The sequence below is a fragment of the Grammomys surdaster genome, unplaced genomic scaffold (genome assembly GCF_004785775.1).
Source record: "Grammomys surdaster isolate TR1022 unplaced genomic scaffold, NIH_TR_1.0 193, whole genome shotgun sequence".
Lineage (NCBI taxonomy): Eukaryota > Metazoa > Chordata > Mammalia > Rodentia > Muridae > Grammomys > Grammomys surdaster.
Genome location: NW_021604638.1, coordinates 9,484,874 through 9,505,921, shown reverse-complemented (window position 1 = coordinate 9,505,921; position 21,048 = coordinate 9,484,874). Strand labels below are relative to the sequence as shown.

At 51.5% G+C, this 21,048-nt stretch overlaps 1 protein-coding gene across 3 annotated transcripts in view; it reads right to left on the bottom strand.

The window, feature by feature from the left end:
- Positions 1 to 18,970, bottom strand: part of Elmo2 (engulfment and cell motility 2) — a 35,961-nt gene extending 16,991 nt beyond the window's left edge. Inside the window, exons 1-8 of one of the 3 annotated variants that reach the window (XM_028769600.1) lie at positions 18,944 to 18,970; positions 9,062 to 9,174; positions 8,886 to 8,926; positions 8,416 to 8,488; positions 7,727 to 7,777; positions 4,581 to 4,762; positions 3,087 to 3,186; positions 1,833 to 1,984 (exon numbers count right to left, since the gene is read on the bottom strand). In XM_028769600.1, coding sequence (XP_028625433.1) covers positions 1,833 to 1,984; positions 3,087 to 3,186; positions 4,581 to 4,762; positions 7,727 to 7,777; positions 8,416 to 8,488; positions 8,886 to 8,926; positions 9,062 to 9,139 — 677 coding nt within the window. In that variant the 5' untranslated portion in view covers positions 9,140 to 9,174; positions 18,944 to 18,970. Of the gene's footprint in view, positions 1 to 1,832; positions 1,985 to 3,086; positions 3,253 to 4,580; positions 4,763 to 7,726; positions 7,778 to 8,415; positions 8,489 to 8,885; positions 8,927 to 9,061; positions 9,175 to 18,404; positions 18,443 to 18,943 lie in introns of those variants that run through there. The other 2 variants (XM_028769602.1, XM_028769603.1) reach the window with 2 other exon arrangements.
- Between the last annotated feature and the right edge of the window lie 2,078 nt (positions 18,971 to 21,048).

The following is a 21,048-nucleotide window of genomic DNA, read 5'->3' as shown; positions in this document are numbered from 1 at the left end:
GGCGGAGCTGAGGTGAAATCTGGGAAATGTTCCCTCACACAGAAGCTGCGTTCCAGAGGTTAATCCTCCCCCTGGCAGCTGAACTTGATAGTGTAAGAGTCACCCAGGTGGTATTAGTTTTGGAGGTGTGAAGGGGTCAAGGAGAGCAGCTGAGGCCTGGCTCTGTGAGAGGCCAGGAGAGGGCGCTGGTGAAGGTGCAGCCCAGCTGCAGATCTCAGCATTGTAGAGATGCAGGACCGTGGGCGACCCCCGCCAGCGGCAGCTGTGAAGCCCGTGGGAGCTTGGGAAACAGGCTGTGTGCGCTGCAGAGGATGGAGCCAAGAACTGACCCATCCCTCAGAGGAGCCCCGAAGAGGAATGAAGCCCAGACTCTGGACACTGGGTTATTTACAGTTAGAGTTTGCTTTTGCTTTGTTTGGGTTGTTACTGTGCCCTGGTTCTTCCCACTTGAAGTAAGAAAGTATTTATTTTTACAGAACTGCACAGTTGAGAGGCTTTAAACTTAAAAAAAAAAAAAAAGGTTTGAGAGTATTATATAGACTTTGTACTTTTAAAGAGACCTGATTTTTAAAAGGGACAACTTTAAAGCGTTTGAATGTTGTAAGGCTGTGGGACTTGAAGTTGGTAAAGCGTTTTCCAATGCAATGTCTTTATTAATGTGTGATCTTGGGGATGAAGAAGAAAGGAAAGATGGCTTCACGGTGATGATGTTTTTGTCTTCTAAGGTGACAGGGAGTCAGCTGTGCTGGCCACTTTTATGTCTACTTGACACAAGCTAAACTCGTCTGAGAGGAGAGAGCCTCACTTGAAAAACTGCCCTCATACGATCAGGCTGTAAGCAAGCCTGTGGGGTATTGTCTTAATTAGTCATTGATGTGTTGAGGGCTTGGGGACCCAGCCCATTTGTGGGTGTTGCCACTCCTAAGCTGTTAGTCCTGGGTGAAGCCACATCTGCCTTGCATCTGGAAGACTATCTTGGAGATCTGCACCCTCAGGGCCCCATAGGGGAACTGGGTCCATTCCAATTAAGTCCAACAGGCAAGAAGGGGGTGAGAGTCGGTGTCAATCAACCAACCATGTTACTACTCTTCCTTCTTGGCAGAAGTTAGGCCCCTACCATCACAGATAGGCTCCCAATGGTGTCTGTGTGGCACCTGGCTTTGTTACAGGCTAAAAAAAAAAAAAAGTCCTGATAAGGTAAGCTTCCAAAAAAAAGCAAACTAACGCCCAGCCTTCGGGTTAGGCAATAATCTGGGCTGCCCCCTGTACTAGTATTTAACTCTCCTTTGAGCTGCATGGGTAGAGAAAGTGGGGATGACTCACACATTAGAGATGAGGAAAGGGAGACCACAGGCTCGAGCGGGTAGTTTAAGGGCAAACCCTGGCATCCCAGAGCCTGGATCTGAGCTGCAACACAAACTCATGTTGTCCATATTTCTTATTGTTGCCACCACACTGTTGGCTTAGTAAGTGATCACCCACTTCAGTCAGGAAGAGGGTTCAAAAATGGCTGAGTCTTTGTCCTTAGAGAGCTCAGAACTTCAGATGGGGAAACACGCGGCGCAAGCATGCATGCGCATGTATGTGTATGTATGTGTGTGTATATATGTATATATATATACATATATACACACACATACATATATATATATGCACATGTACAAACAAGACTAACAGGCCCTCAGAAGAGGGAGCGTCTAACCTTGCCTGGCAGCTGGGGTCTATACTATGAGAGGAATCCCAGAGGAGGAGGAGGTACTGAAGGAGTGTGCAGGGCCAGGCTGAACCCTGAGAGAACAGACTGGTCGGGCGAGGGCGGGGCCCTTACTCACACCTGCAGGTGGGAGATGAGCTGTCCCACGGTGATCTCTTCCGCTATCTTCTGGTACAGGCTCTGGCTGTTTAGTACCATGCTCTCTAGGATGGCCAGGGACCGCTGGAGGATGGACACATCGACCATGGGCTGGCTCACGTACCCTGCAATCTAGACCCAGAGAGAGGCACACTGGATGGGAAGCATGGAGCCGAGGAAACCCCTGATGCTCTCTTCTCAGCATGATGTCTCCTGTGAGCAGCAGTGCCTAGGTAGGTCTCATCTGGTTTGGGGCTGCCCTGGTCAGTGGGCAGGGATTCCCTCACCATCTTAGGTGACAGTATCCACTCAATTGTGTTTCTTCAAAATGTAAGAATGTAATAAATTAATCCTTGTCAAATAAGGGTTCAGCGTACGGTAGACCTATTGATTCTTGTATCTTACTTTATCCCCACCTATTCTCCCAACAGTTAGACCGTCAGACCCGGAGAGCCCCTTAGGCCCACCCTCTTCTCGATTCCCTCCACATGGATGTTTTTAGCAGTGGGACGTTCTTAGTGAGAACGTCAACAGACAGCAGGGTATGCACTGGTGTCCATTTGGCTCCCTGAGCTGAGCCTGCCTCTTCTGGAAGCAGAGAGAAGGGCCCTTCCTTCTACCCTCCATCTAATCTGATAAACCAAGCAGGCTACTTGGCAGATTTCTACCAAGGAAGCACATTTGCAAATCAGACGCAGTTTTCTCTCAGAAGAGCTGAGGAAGCAGGCCACTCAGGGCTGACGGAGCTGGTCTGTGCCAGCCTCTCTGACAACCAGTGGCTCTGAGCCCCTTTCTTGGTGCAGGCCTCTAGGGAAGGCAAATTGTGAATTGAGATCTCTTCCTGGGCAAGTGACAAGGACCTCTCTTGAGACCAGAATATGGCAACTGAGCCACACCTCCCAAGAAGGTGGTCAGGAGGCAAACAAAGAAGCCACTATGAGCTGCTCAGGAGGATGTCCAGAGGCCAAGGGAAATGAATTCATTTTTAATCTGGTGACATTTCCAGCGTGTGATGGGTTTATCAAGTAAGAACCTACTGTAAATTGGGGAGCATCTGTTAAAGTGTAAAGCTCTCAGGAGTCCTGGGAAGATCACTGCTGGAGAATGAACACCCAGCCCTGGGGATACAGAGCTAACTCCTGTCAGAGACTCCAGGCTGCACCATCACTCTCTCCTTATGCCCAGAGAACTGAGAGGGAGGGGGAGGGAACAAACTGAACGTTGGAAGCCTCACCTGCTTAATAAAGGTGATGGAAACCATGTCCCAGGAGACAATGCCGTGGTCCATGAGCTCTAAGAAGGCAGTCAGGGTGAATGCCAGCATCTCACTGTAGCTGAGACATGTGTGACACACACAAAACACAGAGATTCAGATCCGGGGAGCACAAGTGTGAAGGCAGCTACAAAAGGGACAGAGCTCAGTAAACACCCATGGGAAGTCTGTGGAAGCCACAGTCAGTGCCCGAGGCAGGCCCAGGCAGGATGCAGCCCTGGCCCTGCACCAGGAAGCCGGTGGGCTGCGAGCTCCTAGGCTTGTCTTCTCCATCTCGCTCCATCCCGGGCTTAGTCTGTCATCTATCTCCCAAAACAAAGACCTCTGTCAAACTGATGATGCTTGCAGGGGGACCAAAGAGAGCGCGGATCTAGCATTAACCTTGAGGCCAAGAGGCCACAGGGCGAGGGAGCCGGCGCAGGTGCGGTTATGCGTTTGGTTTCCATCCGAGCAGTTGCTGTGCTCGTTTTATCTTCTCCTACTCTAGCTTCCTGCTCTGTGAAATCGAGTTAGTCTCACAGCGTTAGCCCCACAGGGCTGTGGGGAGGGCAGACTGAGGAGGTCTGCAGTGCCCTTACAATAACGTGGTGGAGGGATTAAACGGCTGCCTTTTGTCTCTCCTTACAGGTTTAATCATTCATGCAGGGGCACGGTGTTCTACAGTTAACAAGCCAGGCCCCGACTGACAGAGGTAATAATGCTGCCCACAGAACTCTGAGCTGAGCGTTGTCCCCATTTCAGAGCAGAGGGGACTAAGGCTGGTCCGTGGCAGCCAGAACTCTCCCAGTGGCAGCCAGAGGCTTCAGCGCTGGTGCAGCTGGGAGATCCAAGACTTTAAAACAAATACCTAGGATTAGCTGCTTGGCTTGGCTGACAGTTTCAGGAGCTGATCCATCCTGTGAGACTTCTGACGCCCTGCCTGTAGTTTAGGCTCTACAGGCTTAGGCGGGGACCTGGGCATCTGTCACTCATTGCTGATCACATACAAGGCTTGGCTTCCTACCACAACCACCTAAGCCTGGAGGGCAGTAGAGGTGCCAAGGGGTGGTGCCAAGTCCTGGGTTCCTCCTTGACAGTGTGGGGCAGGGAGATGGCAAATGGGAGAAACCTGTGGCATTCAGAGGGAGGCGTGCACACTGCGTGAGAGAGGATGGGACGAGTTCCCACCTCTTCCCATAATTCATCAGGTCTGCTGCACACTCACTTCCCTGCTGACGTCAAGGCCCCTCTACTTTCAGTACTCACCCAGCACAGCACTGGGTCACTCAACCCACGCCAGTCCCCTGGACTCTGAGATGCAGGGCCCCAACAGGGACAAGAGCTCTCTGCATGTGGACTTGAGCTTAGCCTGCTGCTGTGAGCGCAGGGGTAAACTGTGACACCACAGGAGTGGGAACAGGAGCCCTGCAGGTCACAGGACTCTGAACTTGCTTGTCAGACTTTGCTGATACTCACTGGGACAGGAGCTTGGTTCCGCTCTCCACGAGCCTTGTCAGCACAACGATGCCATCCATGTTAATGAACTCGGTGGCAAAGGTCACGTCAGCTGAGAGCTTAGCCAGCTCCTTCATGGCATCCAGCCGGGTCTCCATACTAGATGACTGGGTCCTTTCCATCAGCTGGCGTGCAGCCCGGGACTGTGAAGCCAGGGACAAAAGAGATGCCATCTGCTCTTGCAGCAGGTTACTACCGTGGGCTTGCAGCAGAGCCCCAGGCAGTTAGGGTTTCACGAGGCTGAGGAACTGCTAAATCAATGTTTATGGACCAGTAAGAGAATTTCCAGCATGCCGAGACTGATCTGTAGTTATCTGTACCTTTTCTGTATTCCTCTAGCTTATGATTTTGTTTTAAAAATTATGTTAATTTTGTGTGTGTGCATTCATGTGCATGCTATACCCTGAGTGTGAAGATCAGAGTATTAGTTAATCTGACCGAGTTGGTTCTCTTCTTCTACCATATAGGTCCAGGGGATAAAACTCAGGTCATCAGGCTTGGTGACAAGTGTCTTAACCCACCAAGCCATCTTGTTCTACAGATTTTTTTTTTTTTAATTTCTACCAAGAAAATAAAGAAAGGGTATCTCCTAACTGCAAGTCCTCAAAAGCAGATCTGGTTTAACAGGGAGCTTTCTACAGTGAGCATTACCTGTCAGCAAGGGAGCTTCTGCCCCTGGAAGCAATCGAGGAAGACTGAAAGCATCTGTCAGATGCTGAGGGCCCTGTCCTAGAATTTAATCTGATGGCCCTGAAGGACTCTTTTAATTCTAAAGTGTGGTAAGTCTGACGAACCTTTCAGCGTTCTAGATCACCCTTCCCCACAAGAATCATGCTGGGCAATCTTGAAGGATGAAGGAGCCGGAGGCTGAGATTATGGACAGCTTCCTGGACATGGCAGCTGCTGAGGACAGATGTCTCCCAGCAGGGCTCTTCCCCGGCAGGCTGCCTGCCTCCTGCAGCCTAGCAGTGTCCACTGTGACTCCCTGTGCTGAGCTTACTACCACACAGTCAGACCCCAGTTCACTGCACACAGTCAGACTCCAGTTCACTGTTTCATCATGCTATGCTCTGAACAGAATGTTCTCTCTGGAAAGAAGCAGGAGAAGCAGAGTGACCTGGGCCTACCTGTCTGCTCAGTGTCAGGAAGTGACTGGAGGCCAGAGAGTGGGGCTGGCTACCCCTCCCTTGCCTCTCTGTTACAAAGAGGGGCCCATACCTGCACAGCGTGCTCTCGGTGACGCACAGATCCTTCTATTCCCACAGTGGAAGAAGGGTGTGCCCAAGAAAAGGTCACCCATGAGAGAACCTGCAAGCACTGGTCTGCACCAAGCTTAGAAACTTCTAGCCCAAATGTCAATCTCTCTCCAGAGACAGCCTTTCCAGCTGCTGTCCCCTGTTCCACTTTATACTGAGGTCTATAAAATGCTCTCTGCCCTTCCTCAGACTGTCACATGAAATCAGCAGAGCCTGGCTCGTGTTTGTGGGGAGACGGGGAGGTGGAGGTTCTTCCTCTGAGAAGCTCCTTCAGGAAAGGAGGGAGGTGAACAGGATGCTAAGTAAACTGGCTGAGACTCAGGCCTGAGTCTGAATCTGGCTTGGCTACTTTTTCAGTTTCACCTGAGGCAAGAGGCTCAACCTTAGTCCTTGGTCCCCTGGTCTCCCTCTCGGTTGAACTGATGCAGTCAGGAAGAGATAGCAAAACACAAAGCAAGTACTGGCTGGCACTCCTCTACAAACCCTCTCCAGACAAGTGGGTCCTTCCCCCCAAAAGAAAGCATGACCCTAATTTCCTACTAGTGTGACAAAGGCTGAGCCCTGGTGACCATGTCTGTCTCAGGCCTGCCTCCCTGCCCTGACACAGACTGAACGCTTACCCCTCTCTCCCATCTAAACTTATCCATGGGACACACGACAAACTGCAGGAGAAAGAAAGGGCCGCAAGCTGGAGGGTAGGACACAAGAACCAGAGGACTTTCCACTTCTGTGCCAAACCTCACAAGTTCTGAAACACACTAACATGCTTCACCTATCTTTCAGACTAACATCTTTCGGCTCCCACGTCTCCCAGGTTCCTGTCCCCTCGTCTTCCGTTGGAGACTGAGCTCCCTGAGGCAGCAGCAGACGTAAGCTTCTCTACTGTGCCCTCAACTTTCACTCAAGCAGCTGGCTGCTCACCTACTGTGGGAAGTGGGCTGTGGCATGTGGATGGTCTGTGCTCCCTGCACTGTGAGCCCCCCTCCTCTACCCTGCCTGAGTAGCTTAGCACCCTTCCTCACCACCACCCCACACTGTCTTGAGACATGGTCTCTGGAGCTTACACTAGCTTTGGCCAGCCTGTAGCTGAAGATGACTTTGAATTCATGATCCTCCTGCCTCTGCCTCCCAAATGCTGGGATCACAGGCCTGTTCTACTGCTCCTGGCTTCTGCTGCCCACCCCTGCCCAGCCTGCTCCCCTTTCTTGCCTTTAAGGGTTGCTTATATAGAATGAGAGGATCCCCGAGTTCCCCTCTGCCCCCCCCACCCCCCGGACTCTGACACATTCACCAAGGTTATCTCTCAAGTCTTTCTTGTACCTGTCAATCCTGTCACCCCACTGTGTCTGCTGGGACTTCATCCTTACCAATTGCCGAGAGCTCGCACTCCCACCAGTCTCTCTTGTCTGCCATGAATGTGGCCTTTCTAACACTCAATAGAATGCACAGGGCACGCTCCTCCTGGATTCCATTTCCTTCTGAGTAAAGTCTGAGCCCACAGGCGGCTGTGCGAGTGCCTTCAGGACTGATCTCTCTCTCACACACTTCACAGCTCTGGCTTCTACACTAGGAAACAAGATTCCTCTTCCTTCCGTTACTCCTAGCTTTAGCATCCAAGTTCAGGGTCCCTGTCTCTGGGAAAGCTTTCTGGAAACCCTTATGCTGAGGGAGTCGGTCCCTCTCAGACAGCCTACATGCCAAGAGGCTGCCTGCTGCCCTTGCTCACGAGCTGTCAGCCCGGCTATGAGGGCGAGGGATTTCTTCACAATCTCTGTGGCCTCACACCTGCGGAGCAGAGTCCACCCACAGGTGGACAGGTGCTCATGTGTGCCAGGAGGACTGGATACCTACCGGGGAGATGGCCAGCTGTAAGATTGTCCCATTCTTAATGTCACTTCGGGTCTGGGTAGCAAAAAATAAAACAGAACAAAAAGACAGTATTAAAACAGTGCATGGAGATGACTCAGTAAGGATTGGTGGCCATTTTCACAGTGTAATTGATTCTCTTCATCTGCAGATGACTCATCTAGCAGTGAACCAAAGAGGTCTGCAGGGGGAAGGGTTGGCTTTGAACGGTCCTGCCTGTTGTCCTTGTCTGGACCCCTAAGCATTGCTGGAAGGCAGGTACGTCCATGGCCCACCCACTGCAAGAGGTACATTCTGCATCCAGGGGGATGTTAGTGTGACAGGCAGGGATGTGCCTAGGTGACAGGCAACCACTGTGCCGTCTGTACCTCCACAGCCTTTGGTACCCAGGGCTCCTGGGGATCCCCTCCATGGCTACCTAAGGACAACGGGCAGCGCGCCGAGGCTCTTCTGCTGCTAGGCCTCTTCCCACTTGCTTCTTACAAAGAGATTCTAAGATTTTCCTCAAGAGCTCCGGGTCGTGAAGCAAAAGCGACCTCAGCCAGCAGGGAGCCAGTTGGTGTACTCCATGCTGCCTAAAGCGCAGCTCTGAACAGGGAACTGGAGCCGTCCTGACAGTAAGAAGCTAGACTGTACCATTTCCTTGGCGGGTTGCTTGCCTGCCCAGTACTTGCCTGCTCCGTGACATAGAGTTGGGGCCCATCTGCATAGCGGAGCGTGTAGTACTCGGGGTTTGGCAGTGACCACCTGTGGGAAAGAAAACAGTACAACCTGCCAGCCTCTCCTCTGGGCCTGTCCAGAGCAGCAGCAGAATGGTTCTCAAAAGTCACTCGGGGACCTGCCAGCCTGTCTGGAGCACGGTGGAATCCAAACAAAGCTTTTGGTTAAGACCCTGAGAGGGTCAGCAACACAGAAGGAGGTACAGGCAAAGAGAGGGACATGGGTCTCACATCCTACCCAGACCTCCCAAAGGACACTCTGAGGCCCAGGAACAAATGAGGGTCTCAGGAGGCCTTGGGGACCTTATCAGCTGTCCCTCCTTGGTAAGACAATGCCTCAAGCCAGCTGGACACCATCTGCACAGATCCTTCCAGGGCTGGGCAGCCTTAGTTGTCACTGTGGAAAGGAGGTCACTTCAACCTACCCATCGCACACTTCCTTGATGATAGATGCCAGGGGCCGTTTCTGAAAGAGAGGGGGGAGATCCTTCAGGATGGGCTACTCTTATTTACAATGCCAGGGGCCTCTAGGCCTAAACACACCCACCATTATGAACTTGACCGTCTCCTGACAGCCCTGAGGCTCACAGCGGGACCATACCTGGTCAATTTCAAGGAGCTGGGCGTTAGCACCTGGCCATTCAATGGCCACTTTGACAATGTCCGATGGAGGTGGCATTGTTCCCAGTGGCCCCTACTTCAAGACACAGCTACCTGGAGAGAGAGCCGAAAGGAGGAGAGGTCAGAGAATGTCTTCCTGTTCATTTTCACTGTGCACTTTGGAGGTCTGACGACAGCATCTGAAATGACACGGGAACTACTCGGCACCCAGTTCTCAGGCTCGTGCCACAGCCTCTCCTTGGGCTGCTGTCTCTCTAGATTCAATCAGCAAGAGAAACCTCTCTATCATCTGCAGCTCAGGCAGCAGCAAGATCCACCAGTGTGACAGCCAGTCAGTGCGAAGGTCAGCAGGACTGGGCGCGGGCAGAGCTCACTGAGTGTACATCCTCGTCTTAGGGCCTCAGGAAGAGAGGAGCTCAAGCTCTGGGGCGGAGAAGACTAGACAGTCTTTTCTCGGTTGAGTGGTTAGCTGAAGGGGCCAGGCCACTTCTGCTCAGCAGTCACACTCAGAAGATCCCAGAGTCCGCAGGCCCAGCCATGCTCTCTCCTCCCCACCCGCTGCTACCACTGCTGCCCCTTCAAAGGGCACAACGTGGAGCCTCCTCCCTGGAGGATGAAGTGGAATTCCAAACACTGGCAAGAGAACTGACACAGGAAATGCTATTTTGGTCCCCAGTGCCCAAGGGCAAGGGTTGCCAGGGGCTCAAGTGTAGGCCAAAGGATGCTCTCACACAAAGCCCCTCTACAGGGCGGGGCTGTGAACGTGTGTCTGAGCCCCACCCCCACTGCTCTTCGGAATAAAGGGAAATAAATCAGCTGGGGCAAGTCTGGGAGATGGACTCATGTGACTGGTATCCTAGGCAACTCTGGTGGTTTAGTGGTATTCTGGGCAGTGCTGAGGCTCTCTCCAAGGTCTGAGGAAGGCAGTCACACTGCTGATGGATTATTTCAATGTATATTTACACTCCTTGCCTACAGGTTTGGGAGCAGGCGCTCTCTTAATGAAAAAGACCTTTTGCCTCCTCAAGGTTCAGCCGCTCGCCTGCAGTTCATGCCTGGCTAATGGGGACCACCTGCCTCTGTCAGTGTGTGTGACACCACTGTGGCTAAGCTGTTAATCGTGTGTGCTATCAATTTTCCAGCCCCAACAGATGCCAGCTCTCACAGCCTGGTGGGCGCAAACCTCTCTAGAGTAAAGGGGCGAAGTGCGTACTCTACACCCCCAGGCGGAGAGAAGGAAGCTTAGGACCATTTCCCGAGGGGTGGGCTGTGCCAAGAGTCAGCTGTCAAAAACATCAGGCTGTGAAAGGCCACCCACCGCTGCTCCTGCAGCCCTCAGAAGGAGGTGGGACAGCACTGGACTTAACAGAGGTCAAGAGGGACACTTGTCAAGTCCGTAGACCCGGCTAGTAAGTAGGAGAGACGGCTAGGGTTTACAGCCAGCCAGCTCTTCCCTGTACCCTGAGAAGGTCTGAATTCCTGTGTTGTACGTACATGAGGCCTAAAGAAACAGCAGTGGGTGGCTGCCTCTGCAGCTCTTGGCAGAAGCTTAGCGTGCAGCTTTTACAGACCTAGGCCCAAAACGAACCCCTGAAAGGAAACCACCCTTGCGAGGCTAACTTCTGGAGAAGGCGCTATTCCAGTGACAGCAAGGCAGAGTGTGCTATGCCAGGGCAGTGCTGTGACCCTGACAGCAGGGTATCTCTATCCGAGATGGGGCATCGCTGTCACTGGACACAAGACTCCAGCAGTGAGGCAGTTTCTAAGAACTAATCTACAACGAAGCGCACAGACTGTAAGCATATCTACACATATGTGCACACACACACACAGTATAAAAACAGAAACACACGTCTCCCTTAAGCCTCCGCCCAGGACCGGGAACACGCTCACCACTGCACACAATGCGCCCACCTCCTCCTAATTCCTACTGACTTGACTGCCACTGAGGAGCTGGGCCTGTTTTTGTGCTTCCTCTAAATGGAAGTGCCCAGAGCATTTGTCAATCTGGGTTGTTTTTTGGTTTTGTTTTGTTTTCTTTTGTTTTTTAACTTCTCAAAATAAGTAAGTGATGGCTGGGGAGACGGTTCAGAGGGTGCAAGCATACATGCACGCGCATGCACACACATGCATACAGGGAACAGCAGGCACCTTGAAAAGTGCTCCGGGCTAGGACACTGTTCCCACTGAAGAAATCAGGTAGACTGAGAGCCCACTGACTGTCATGGATTCTCCGAGTCCTTCCTTTACCCAAGTCTCTGTCTTCTGTTCTTGCAACATAAGTGCTAGTCCTGAAGTGTTCTGGGTGCCCTCTGAACGGCAAGTTCATGATTCCAAAGCAGAACATAAAAATGCTCAAATGAGGATGACATTTATAAAGGTCCTCAAAGAAGTTAACCCTTGCTCTGTCGTTAGGAAACAGCATGTTTCCTGAGCTCCTCCCTGAGCACTCCCTCTGAAGGTGACCGAGCTGAGTATGGTCACTTTGTTTTCGTCCCAAATAACGTGCCCTAGGTCATCACATCGTTATCAAAGCTCGTTATGAATGATTCACTTCAACACTCTACCCATGTCACATACGACAGGAACTTCTCCAGCCACCCTAGTCACCCAAGGGGCAGCAACAGGCCTGGTGCTGAGTGACAGCCAGCTGCCACAGCTAGAGGGAAGAAAGGGAACACTGGGGTTTATTTGAACAAATCTAATTCCATTTCTGAACTTGAAAGACACTGACTAAAGAGGCTTTGAGACAACAGACATGAAAACAGTAAAGTCATAGCTTCAAGAAGAACACCAGAGCAACCCAGAGCTGCTCACAAGCCAAACTACAGGAAAAAGCCAAGAGCCTCGCAGAGAAAGCAATCAGCAATGAGAAAAATCCCAAGAGATGGGCAGAGCCTGACCCCTTTCCAGAGTCCACGTGACATTTCCTGCTAGCCAGCATTTCTGCTCCCTGCAAAGGAATAGTCCAAGACCGACCAGCCCGAGCTTAAGAAACTACAATGGAGACCAGAATAGATGGTGTTGTCATGGCATGAGGTGACAGATGTGTCCAGTGGGCACTTAGCTAACGCTGGCTAAATTCATGAGCAAACCCCACTTAGGGGAGACTGGTTTGCTTACAGCAGGCCATTTACAGGGTGACTCTGGTGTCTTCAGCCATGTTGCTTGTGAACAGAGTCTCTAACTCACTGCTCCTGTGTCATTTTATAGCCGATGCCTCAGGAACCCTGAAAACATCCTTTTTTACAGGCAAGGAGGTGAAAGCTCAGAGAAACTCATCATCTGACTGGAAGGGAAGGACGGAGGCATGTGGATGTGAGGATGACAAGAGAGAAGTGCATTACAGCAGAACTGGGCCTCAGTGATGCCAGAGCTCCGTCTCCCTCCACACTGCCCTTCCTGTGATGAGGACAGCAGTCTCTAGCAATGACATCATTCGAAGGCACCACTCAGAGCCTTCCTCCCACTGTCCTCTTCACTTACAACTGAGGTTCTCAGCTAGCTAGGGCCCTGAGCTTGCTAGGACAGCGCAACACCCCCCCACCACCTCTGTTTCAACTTATTTTATTTTTATTTTAAGGCAAGGGCTTCAAAAAGCTGCCCAGGTCTAACTTGTAATCCTCCTGCTTCAGCCTCCTGAATTGCTGGGGTGTCAGGCCTGTGCTGCCTGGCCCACATAGCAAACCTGTAGGTGTATGCTCTCTAGACAAGAGAAGTCGGGGCGTCCTCAGTCACCCACATCAAAGAAGGCAGCCTGGTCCACGACCATCACAGTTAATCAGTGGAGACTTGAGGTCTGTAATCTCCAAGGCAAAGCCAGAGACGCTCAGAGACACATCTAACAGAAAATGGCCCTCCATGGAGTACAGAAGGCCGCCCACACTCCCCACAGGCGGTGCTCAGGCCACTTTAGGCAGACCCTGCCTGGCTGTCTGAGGCCAAGTTCCTTCATTTCTCTAGAGCTTTGCAAAGTCCCTGTTACCAGCTGTCAGAAAGGTCCTACTCAGGCGTCACCGCCCAGCAGACCTCACCTCCGGTTGGCATCACTCTTCCACATGCATACCCCGTTCCCACATTCTGTCATATGTCTAACGTAGTTACGGAATCACAGACGCCTTCACTACATCCTCCTGCAGAAAAGGACCTGTGCACTGAAACCCCATGGCTCTGGCTTCTTCCATTCCTACAAAGCAGAGCTGGCTTCCAACAGGGGGGAGCCAGGAACTGTTCCCACCAGGTCCGGAAGCCTTGAAACACAGCGTCCCCACACAATTCTGCTTTCAGGACTAACTCAGAGCAAGCCTTACTGGAGAATCTAGTTAGGGGGAAACAACATCTTCTCCCTCCCCTGGAAACCAAGGAGGGAGGAGCAGGACTTCCCAGCCAGTGAGTGCTCTGGGACGAAGGATCCCCTCCTAGGGAAGCCCTCTAGTATGTGTCTGCTTACTCTCCGTTTTCATCTTAGAAAGGAAGTGGGAAATTAGGTCGAAGCAATTCAGTAACATTGCAAAATTCTCAGGGCTATAAATAGCCACCAGCTCCACCATTCACAGGACTGTACTCAGTCCAACAGCAATCATCCAGCATGAGTGCACTGGAGTCCCACTCCCAGCCCACAGCCCCTTCCAACCCCAATCCCTCTCCTCCTCCTCCTTCTCCTCCTGCTCCTCTTCTTCCTCTTCCTCCTCCTCTTCCTCTTCCACCACCACCCCCTGTTGGGGCTGGGTAAGACCCCAGTCCCCTGCAGCCACCTTGAAGGCACCACAAATACAAAGATGACCAGGCAAGCAGAAGAGAGCCCCATATCCATTGAAGAGCCACGCAAGAGCAGTACTAATGCTGTCCTCCAATGACACAGCCGGAGAAGCAGAACAGTGGCAGTGTGTGCTCGCCAGGGAAGGGGTGCATCATCAGGGAAGGTCCTGTGGAGTTTTGTCCATCACCCCAGCAGGGAAGCTTCAGGCTGAACTTGCCAGCAGAACTGGAGCCCAGCTTAGGAAGGGAAAGACAATCCTTCCCAGGAGGCACAGGGGATAGAGGATGCCAGAAGGCTCCCAGCTCCCCCGCCCCCAGCTCAGAGGACCCCTGTGTGCTTTCTCTTCTGCTCTGCTTGCCACGCAGTGGGGGAAGCCTGGTAAGTTTATGCTTCCTGTGACAGAGTGCTGCCTCACGGAGGAGGTAACTGGAGGTCACACCCTCTTTTTAATTAAGATCTCAATCTCAGTGGAGGCTTCCCCCTGTGATCTTCTCATCTGAGGAATGACTCAGTTTCCCTCAGTTCACCCTTCCTGAACTAGCGTGAGGCCCTGAGGTGTAGAAGAGGTGCGGGAGAGGAAATGCCACGGGATAGAAGTTGAGGACAACAGACAGCAGGAGCTGAAAGATCTCCTCTGCACTGACATTTGAACACAGGCCTCACACAAGTATGGCTGAGAGCCACTATGCAGAGACAGAGTATGCATTAATGAACTCACCCATCCTGCAGCTACCTTGTAGAACTCAAGTTCTTAGAGAACAGTGGGTTAATGGTCTTATCAGGATAGCATATTGCTCACCTGCCCCCTTGAAAACCACGCTGACTCTGCACCGTTGCTGTCCCCCAGTTCCAACGCCCTATCCAAAGGGCCAACTAGTACACGCTCAGACAAGCCCTCCCCTCTGGCTTCCTCATCCTCAATCATCAGGCACTGGTGATGCCAGCACATGTGCAGCCAGGCCTTGATGAGCGCCTTCACACCTCCAGCTTTCACGGTCTTGACTCTGAAGCCTCCAGCCTCCTGCCTGATAACTGGACACACGAGGTACCCAGGAGTCAGTACTAATGGGGAAGTACCCCTGCAGCCCACATCCTCTGGATCAGGACCTACCTTCACATGCCACCCAGGGTAGTTCACATGCACCACGGGGTCATGAAGAAGGCTCTAGATCAGTGGTTCTGAACCTGTGGGTCATGACCCCTTTGAGGGTCTTGAATGACACTTTCACAGGGGTCACCTAAGACCATCAAACATTTACATTATGATTCATAACAGTAGCAAAATTAGTGGTGAATATGAATATGAAAATATTTGTATGGCTGGGGGTCACAGCAACACGAGGAACTATATTACAGGGTCACAGCATCAGCAAGGCTGAGAATCACTGCTCTGGATCAATGGTTCTCCACGGTATATCCCTGTAGGGTATATCTTCATGTGTATACCCTCGTAGCTAGCTGGGCTGCTGAAGCCTCCCCAAATGATCTTACTGGAGGCTGAGATGGAGACCCTGGTACAGGAAGAGAAATAGCCAGAGCACAGAGCCTCTGAATAGTATACCTACTCCCTACCTACTGGCCTGTAGTTTGCAGTACAATGGCCAGCACAGAGCTGCGTCTACAGAATTCCATCCAAAATGCCCTCAGGCCTAACTGTTTAAGTCATGAACCATTAGTGACTATACTGTCTACATCCCAGAACTTGCACATCCCTGACTATAATTATGCAACTGATTCACAAAGGATCAGATTTAAGGGGGAACAGAAACAGACAGAAAATACAGATGAATTCTAAGAAACTATTTCTTGGGCCTGGAAGGATCCCTCAGTGGTTGAGAGCAGTGGCCGCTCTTACACTGGACTTTGGTTCAATTCCCAACACCCACGTGACAGCTAACAAGTCTGTAACTTTAGTTCTAGGGGATCTGACACCCTATTCTGGCTTCCACAAGACATGCATATGGTATGCATACATACCTGCAGGCAAGCAAAACACTCGTACACACAAAATAAAAATAAATTAAAAATTTAACTCTTTCTCACCAACAGATCAGGATGGTCACACAAGGAGGAAGAGCCTGGACAGGGTGGGACGCAACAGGCTAAGAGTGGCTGGGCTGTCCCTAGAACTCCAGGCTACGGGCCCAACTCCTTCAATAGAGGCCACAACAACACAGCATTGTTCTGTAAGAATGAGGCTAAGTCTTTCCTCTCATTTCATAAAAGAAGGGAACTGAGGTCCAGAGGAACTGGCAAGGTCAGGCTGGGACCTCAGTTAGGGACAACAAAAGGCCCAGCCTCCACTTCTGGATCTGTCTTCTCCCGCCACACAGCTCTGTTGCAAGCACAAGTATCTCTGGCCTGGATGTGGAGGCAGGAAACGGACTGATTTCCAACCCTGACCCCGTCACACAGCGGTGGCACTGGGTAGTTAGGGGCTTGCATCCTGGAGGGGCCAGGCCTGCATTTGGATCCCAGTTCTGACAACCTCCTTATTAGAGTCAAGCCAGAGATTAGAACCAACCGCTCCTTGTAAAAGCTATGTGACCACGAAATGGGAAAATGCCTGCAAAGCACTTCGTACAATACCTAGCACAAAGTAAGGAGGATTCTAACAGTGTGAACTGAAGAACCTACAAACGCTGGAAGCACACAGCCCAGCACTGAGGAGCCCTACCTGCCACGCTGCGGTGAACAGGTGTGATGGCAAGCGGGGAGGAAAACCCACAGGAAAAGTGGTGGTGTTGCTACTCTGCCCAGGAGACCCTGTTCTGGCTCCATAGCAGCCCAGCACAATGACTGTACATAATGGCTTCTCAGCCAATAGGCCCTAGCCACTCCAATTCTGTGAGCACTCCCAGAGGGGTGAGGAATTCAAGAGCCTTAAGCAGCCAGGCAGGTAAGTAAATAAACCAAGCAGCTTACACACAGGGACCCATCAAGCTCAGAAGCGCAACCTTGCATGGTTGGTTTTGGGGACAGGGGAGATGGATTCTTCATGCAGCTGGGCCAAAACACCACTTGGCAACTTGTGACACACAAGGGATTCTGCGTCCTCTCCTGCCATGTGCTCTCCCACACAGACACTCATCTTATGGGACACAATCTTGTCTTTCTGAGACCACCCTGGGCATCCGGAAGATGAAAGCTGTCACTTCACTGTCCAATCACCTCAAGGGGCCTAGAACAGTACCGGCCTCATAGAGAACACTCAGTGAGCAACTAAGGAATTAACTCACCCTGATGGCAACTCCAGGTCCAGTATCCCCGGCATCTCTGAGCTCTTCCAGGCCATGGGTTTTCTGCTCCAACCCTGAGACTAGGCTGCATTAATGCAGGTAAGCTAAGGGATCACCGGTGACTTGGTCAGAGGAGGACTCGCCTTGTGGGTTTTTCTTTTTGAGTTGGGGTCATATTCCACTGCCCAGGCTGGTTTTGAACTCCTGCATTCAGGGGACCCTTCTGCCCTAGCCTCTATAGTGCTCTGGTTAAAGGTGCACACCTCCAAACCCACGGTAGGTTTTTCTTAACTATGTTTGCTTGTGAGCCACCTAGAAAGACATGACCTGGGCACAGAGCATGCTAGAATATGCTTAATACTGGTAGCATCATTTTTAAGAAGTCTAGTCTTCATACCCTGTACCCCAAACTTTCTTGGCACCTCTTAGAAGCAGCACAAAACATAAAAAGAATAACCAGACTCAGAGCAGCAGACAAGCAGGGCACGGTGGAGCACACACTTCATCAGTGGCTAGCCTGGTCTACAAAGTTCCAGGACAGCCAGGGCTACACAGAGAAACCCTTTCTAGAACCACTCCCTCCAAAAAAAAGAACAACAGACAGAGGCCCTAGCCCTGTCTCCTTTGCTCCAAACGGTAGAATGAATCTGGGCAGGTAAAATCTTTCAGGTACTTTACTATTTTTAATCTGTAAATGCAAATAACGAGTCTCCTCAAAAGACTGTAACTCAAATTAAACCCTCACATATGCACACTACGGAGCACTTTGCAGCCAGGGCAGCCATGTGACACCCTAGCCGTGTGGTTACTGACCGACCACTTGACAGATGGCTGCTGTGTGCCTTTCTGTGACGCAAGAAGGGCTGTCCCAAGTGCGAAGCACACCAGAGTTCAAGAAGTTAGCACCAAAAAAAAATAAAAAAAGTCAACAACTCCATTCACACGATTTTACATTGGTTATGTGGATTATTAATTATATTCTGAAATGTATTAACTAAAGCATGAATAAATTATTCCCCTTGCGTATTTTACATTCCTGAGATGTGACTGTTAGAAAAGTTTACTTAACAAATGTGACTTGCATTGTTTCTCCTTTGGAGGGCCCAGGCTGGCCTAGTGCCTGACACACAGGAAGCATTCCAAAAGGTGGCTTCCATCCCCAACAGATGACATGTCAGGGGCTGGGGCTGCATCTCTTTCCTCTGGACAAACCCAAGATCTTCGTTCATTCATTTAGTAAACGTTTATAGTGCCTGCCCTGAGGAGACACTGTGGGTGCAGGGAGCAACATCAGGTAAGGTCTTCTTCCTTGTGGGCATTCCTACCTGCTGGGACAGGCAGACGTCAATCAACACTTTCAAACGGCTGCAAAGCTACCGATGTGTAGGAACACCAGAGTGTTCGGAACTCTGGGACCAGGGTCAGAACTCGGGACCCCGGAAGCCTTCGGAAGGAACACTGGGGGATGAAAAAAGTTTACTAGACTAGACCGAGGGCCTGACTCTGAGGGTGGCCAGAGCGAGGGATGGAGAAGGAACAGAACCAGGCCGGGGCGCAGCCTAAGCCCAGGGTGGGCGGCGAAGGACCAGATCTGCAGGGCCCGGAGAAGAGGGGAGGGTGGAGACCAGCACCGGAGCACCCCGGGCATTGCAGTGCTGCGGGAAGAGCGGCCTGGATCGAAGCCGGGCAGTGGAGAAGGAAAGAGGGCCGGTAACGACGGCAGGGGGATTACCGGATCAGCACCGTGTCCGGGCTTGTAGGTCGGGCAGACGCTGCCCTCCGCCTCAACCCCAACCTCGGTCCCCGGTCCCCCACCCTCAACACTCTGTCCCTCTGCCTCGAGCCCCGTGCGTCCCTCACTCACCCGGCGACCGCCGAGGCCCAGCTCCGCGCCCGCGTCCCGCCGCCTCTCCTCTGGCCCCGTCTGCCCCGCCCTCCTGAAGCCCCGCCCCACGCAGACCGGCCCGGGCTTCTATTGCTCCGTTTTACTGTCAAGCCGAAAATTCTCGTTTTCACTGGGTTGTTTGTCTGTCACTAAAGAGGAGGCGGGCCTAACTGAGGGCGCGGGCTAGAGCGACGCCGGCTGGCCCCTCCCCTCCGCGGAGGCCTCTTAAAGAGACAGACTACCTTTCTTCTGCAGGCTATTGGGTCTGAAGGAACGTGATTTCCCGGCAGACACTAGAGGCTGTTCCCCACCCAAACTTTTTTTTTCTTTTATTTCTGCACACAGCCTTAGGGTGAAGGAGGTTGGAGGGGCGGGGAGGGGGCGCGCTGTGGGTCCTTGCGACACATTGTTGTAAGGAGCAAGCTGTCCTCTGGTGACGTTCACCTGATCGACTCAAGGATGGGAATAGCTGATTTAGGGAACTGAGTGGGAGGTGACAGTCGTGTCAGAGGCTATGAGCAGCCGCGGCTGCTCACTACGGAGATGGAGCTAATTATACCGGCACCCAGGGCTGACCGTGGGCGCTGAGCAGAGGCAGAAGGGGTACAGCTCAGCTGTGCTGTTGGTAGGGATCTGTGGGAGGTGGCGTTCGTCACCGCACCTGCGGATCTAACAAGGCCGGGCACAGCGCCAAGGACTCACTCCTGCCATCTCCCTTAAAGATCACAGCAGGCTGCTAGGGAGGGCTAGTATGAGATCCCCAGTTGCAGAAGAAAAGACTAGAGGTCTTATGGGACCAACTAACTACACAGCCGGTGATTAACTATACAGCAAGACGGTATCTCCCTGTTTAATTCCAAATTTTGTTTTTTAATCATTTCTCTTAGCAGATCCTTACAACAATACCAGAAGACAGACATTGTGTTGTTATCCATTCTATAGAGAACCGGACGCTCAGCAGAGAGACGAAATAATGGCTACTTTGCACTGTCTGTGAAGCAGTTTTACTGGCAGTTACACTGACTCCTGCAAACGTCTTAAAATTGAAGCGGATTCTTACCACCTGGTGAACAGGGTGGTGCCCAGGAAGCAAAGTTACCCTCACAGTCACAGTGCTAATAAGGCCTCTGGAGGGACCGGATGGTCACACTTCTAATAGGTTCATATAGTGCATGCTTCCAGCCAGTCTCTGTTTTAGCTAAAGCCATCGAGGTTAAATGTGTATGGTTCCAATACAGTTTTACTCTGGAACATAGGGTAGCCACCCTTGTCTGCATCACCGTGCTGGACCCAAGGCTCTTTGCTGCTCTATGGGAGCCTCATAAGAGCCTATCAGATTCATATTATTATGCTTTTTTATCAGCCATAGTCTTGTGAGCATCCTTATTGTGGTGGGTTGTTTATTTCTTTGTTTGCTTGCCTATTTTTGTTTGTTTGTTTGTTTGTTTGTTTGAGACAGAGTTTTTCTGTATAGCCCTGGCTGTCCTGGAACTCACTCTGTAGACCAGGCTGGCCTCGAACTCAGAAATCCACCTGCCTCTGCCTCCCAAGTGCTGGGATTAAAGGTGTGCACCACCACAGCCCGGCAGCTTGCCTATTTTGAAACAAGATGTTGCAGGAACGTTTAAACAAATGTGGGAGTTAGTTGGTCCCATAAGACCCCTAGTCTTTTCTTCTGCAACTGGGGATGGCGTACTAGCCCTCCCTACCAGCCGGCTGTGAGCTTTAAGGAGATGGCAGGAGTGAGTCTTTGGTGCTGTGCTGGCCTTGTTAGATCCACAGGTGTGGTGACGAATGCCACCTCCCCAAAAGGCACCAATGATAAACCAAAGTGCATTCCATCAAGTACAACTTGGGGAACAAATGGGTTTATTGATCTCACCTTTAGAACAAGGATGTCTTAGTTTGCTTTTCTATTACTGTGCTAAAACATTACGGCCAAAGGCAACCTGGGGAGGAAAGGGTTTACTGGGCCTTTACCTCTACAGTCCATAACTGAGGGAAATCAGGGAAGGAATTCAAGGCAACAACTAAGAAGCAGAGGCCAAGAAGCAGCACTTCTTACTGGCTGGCTCTGGGTAGCT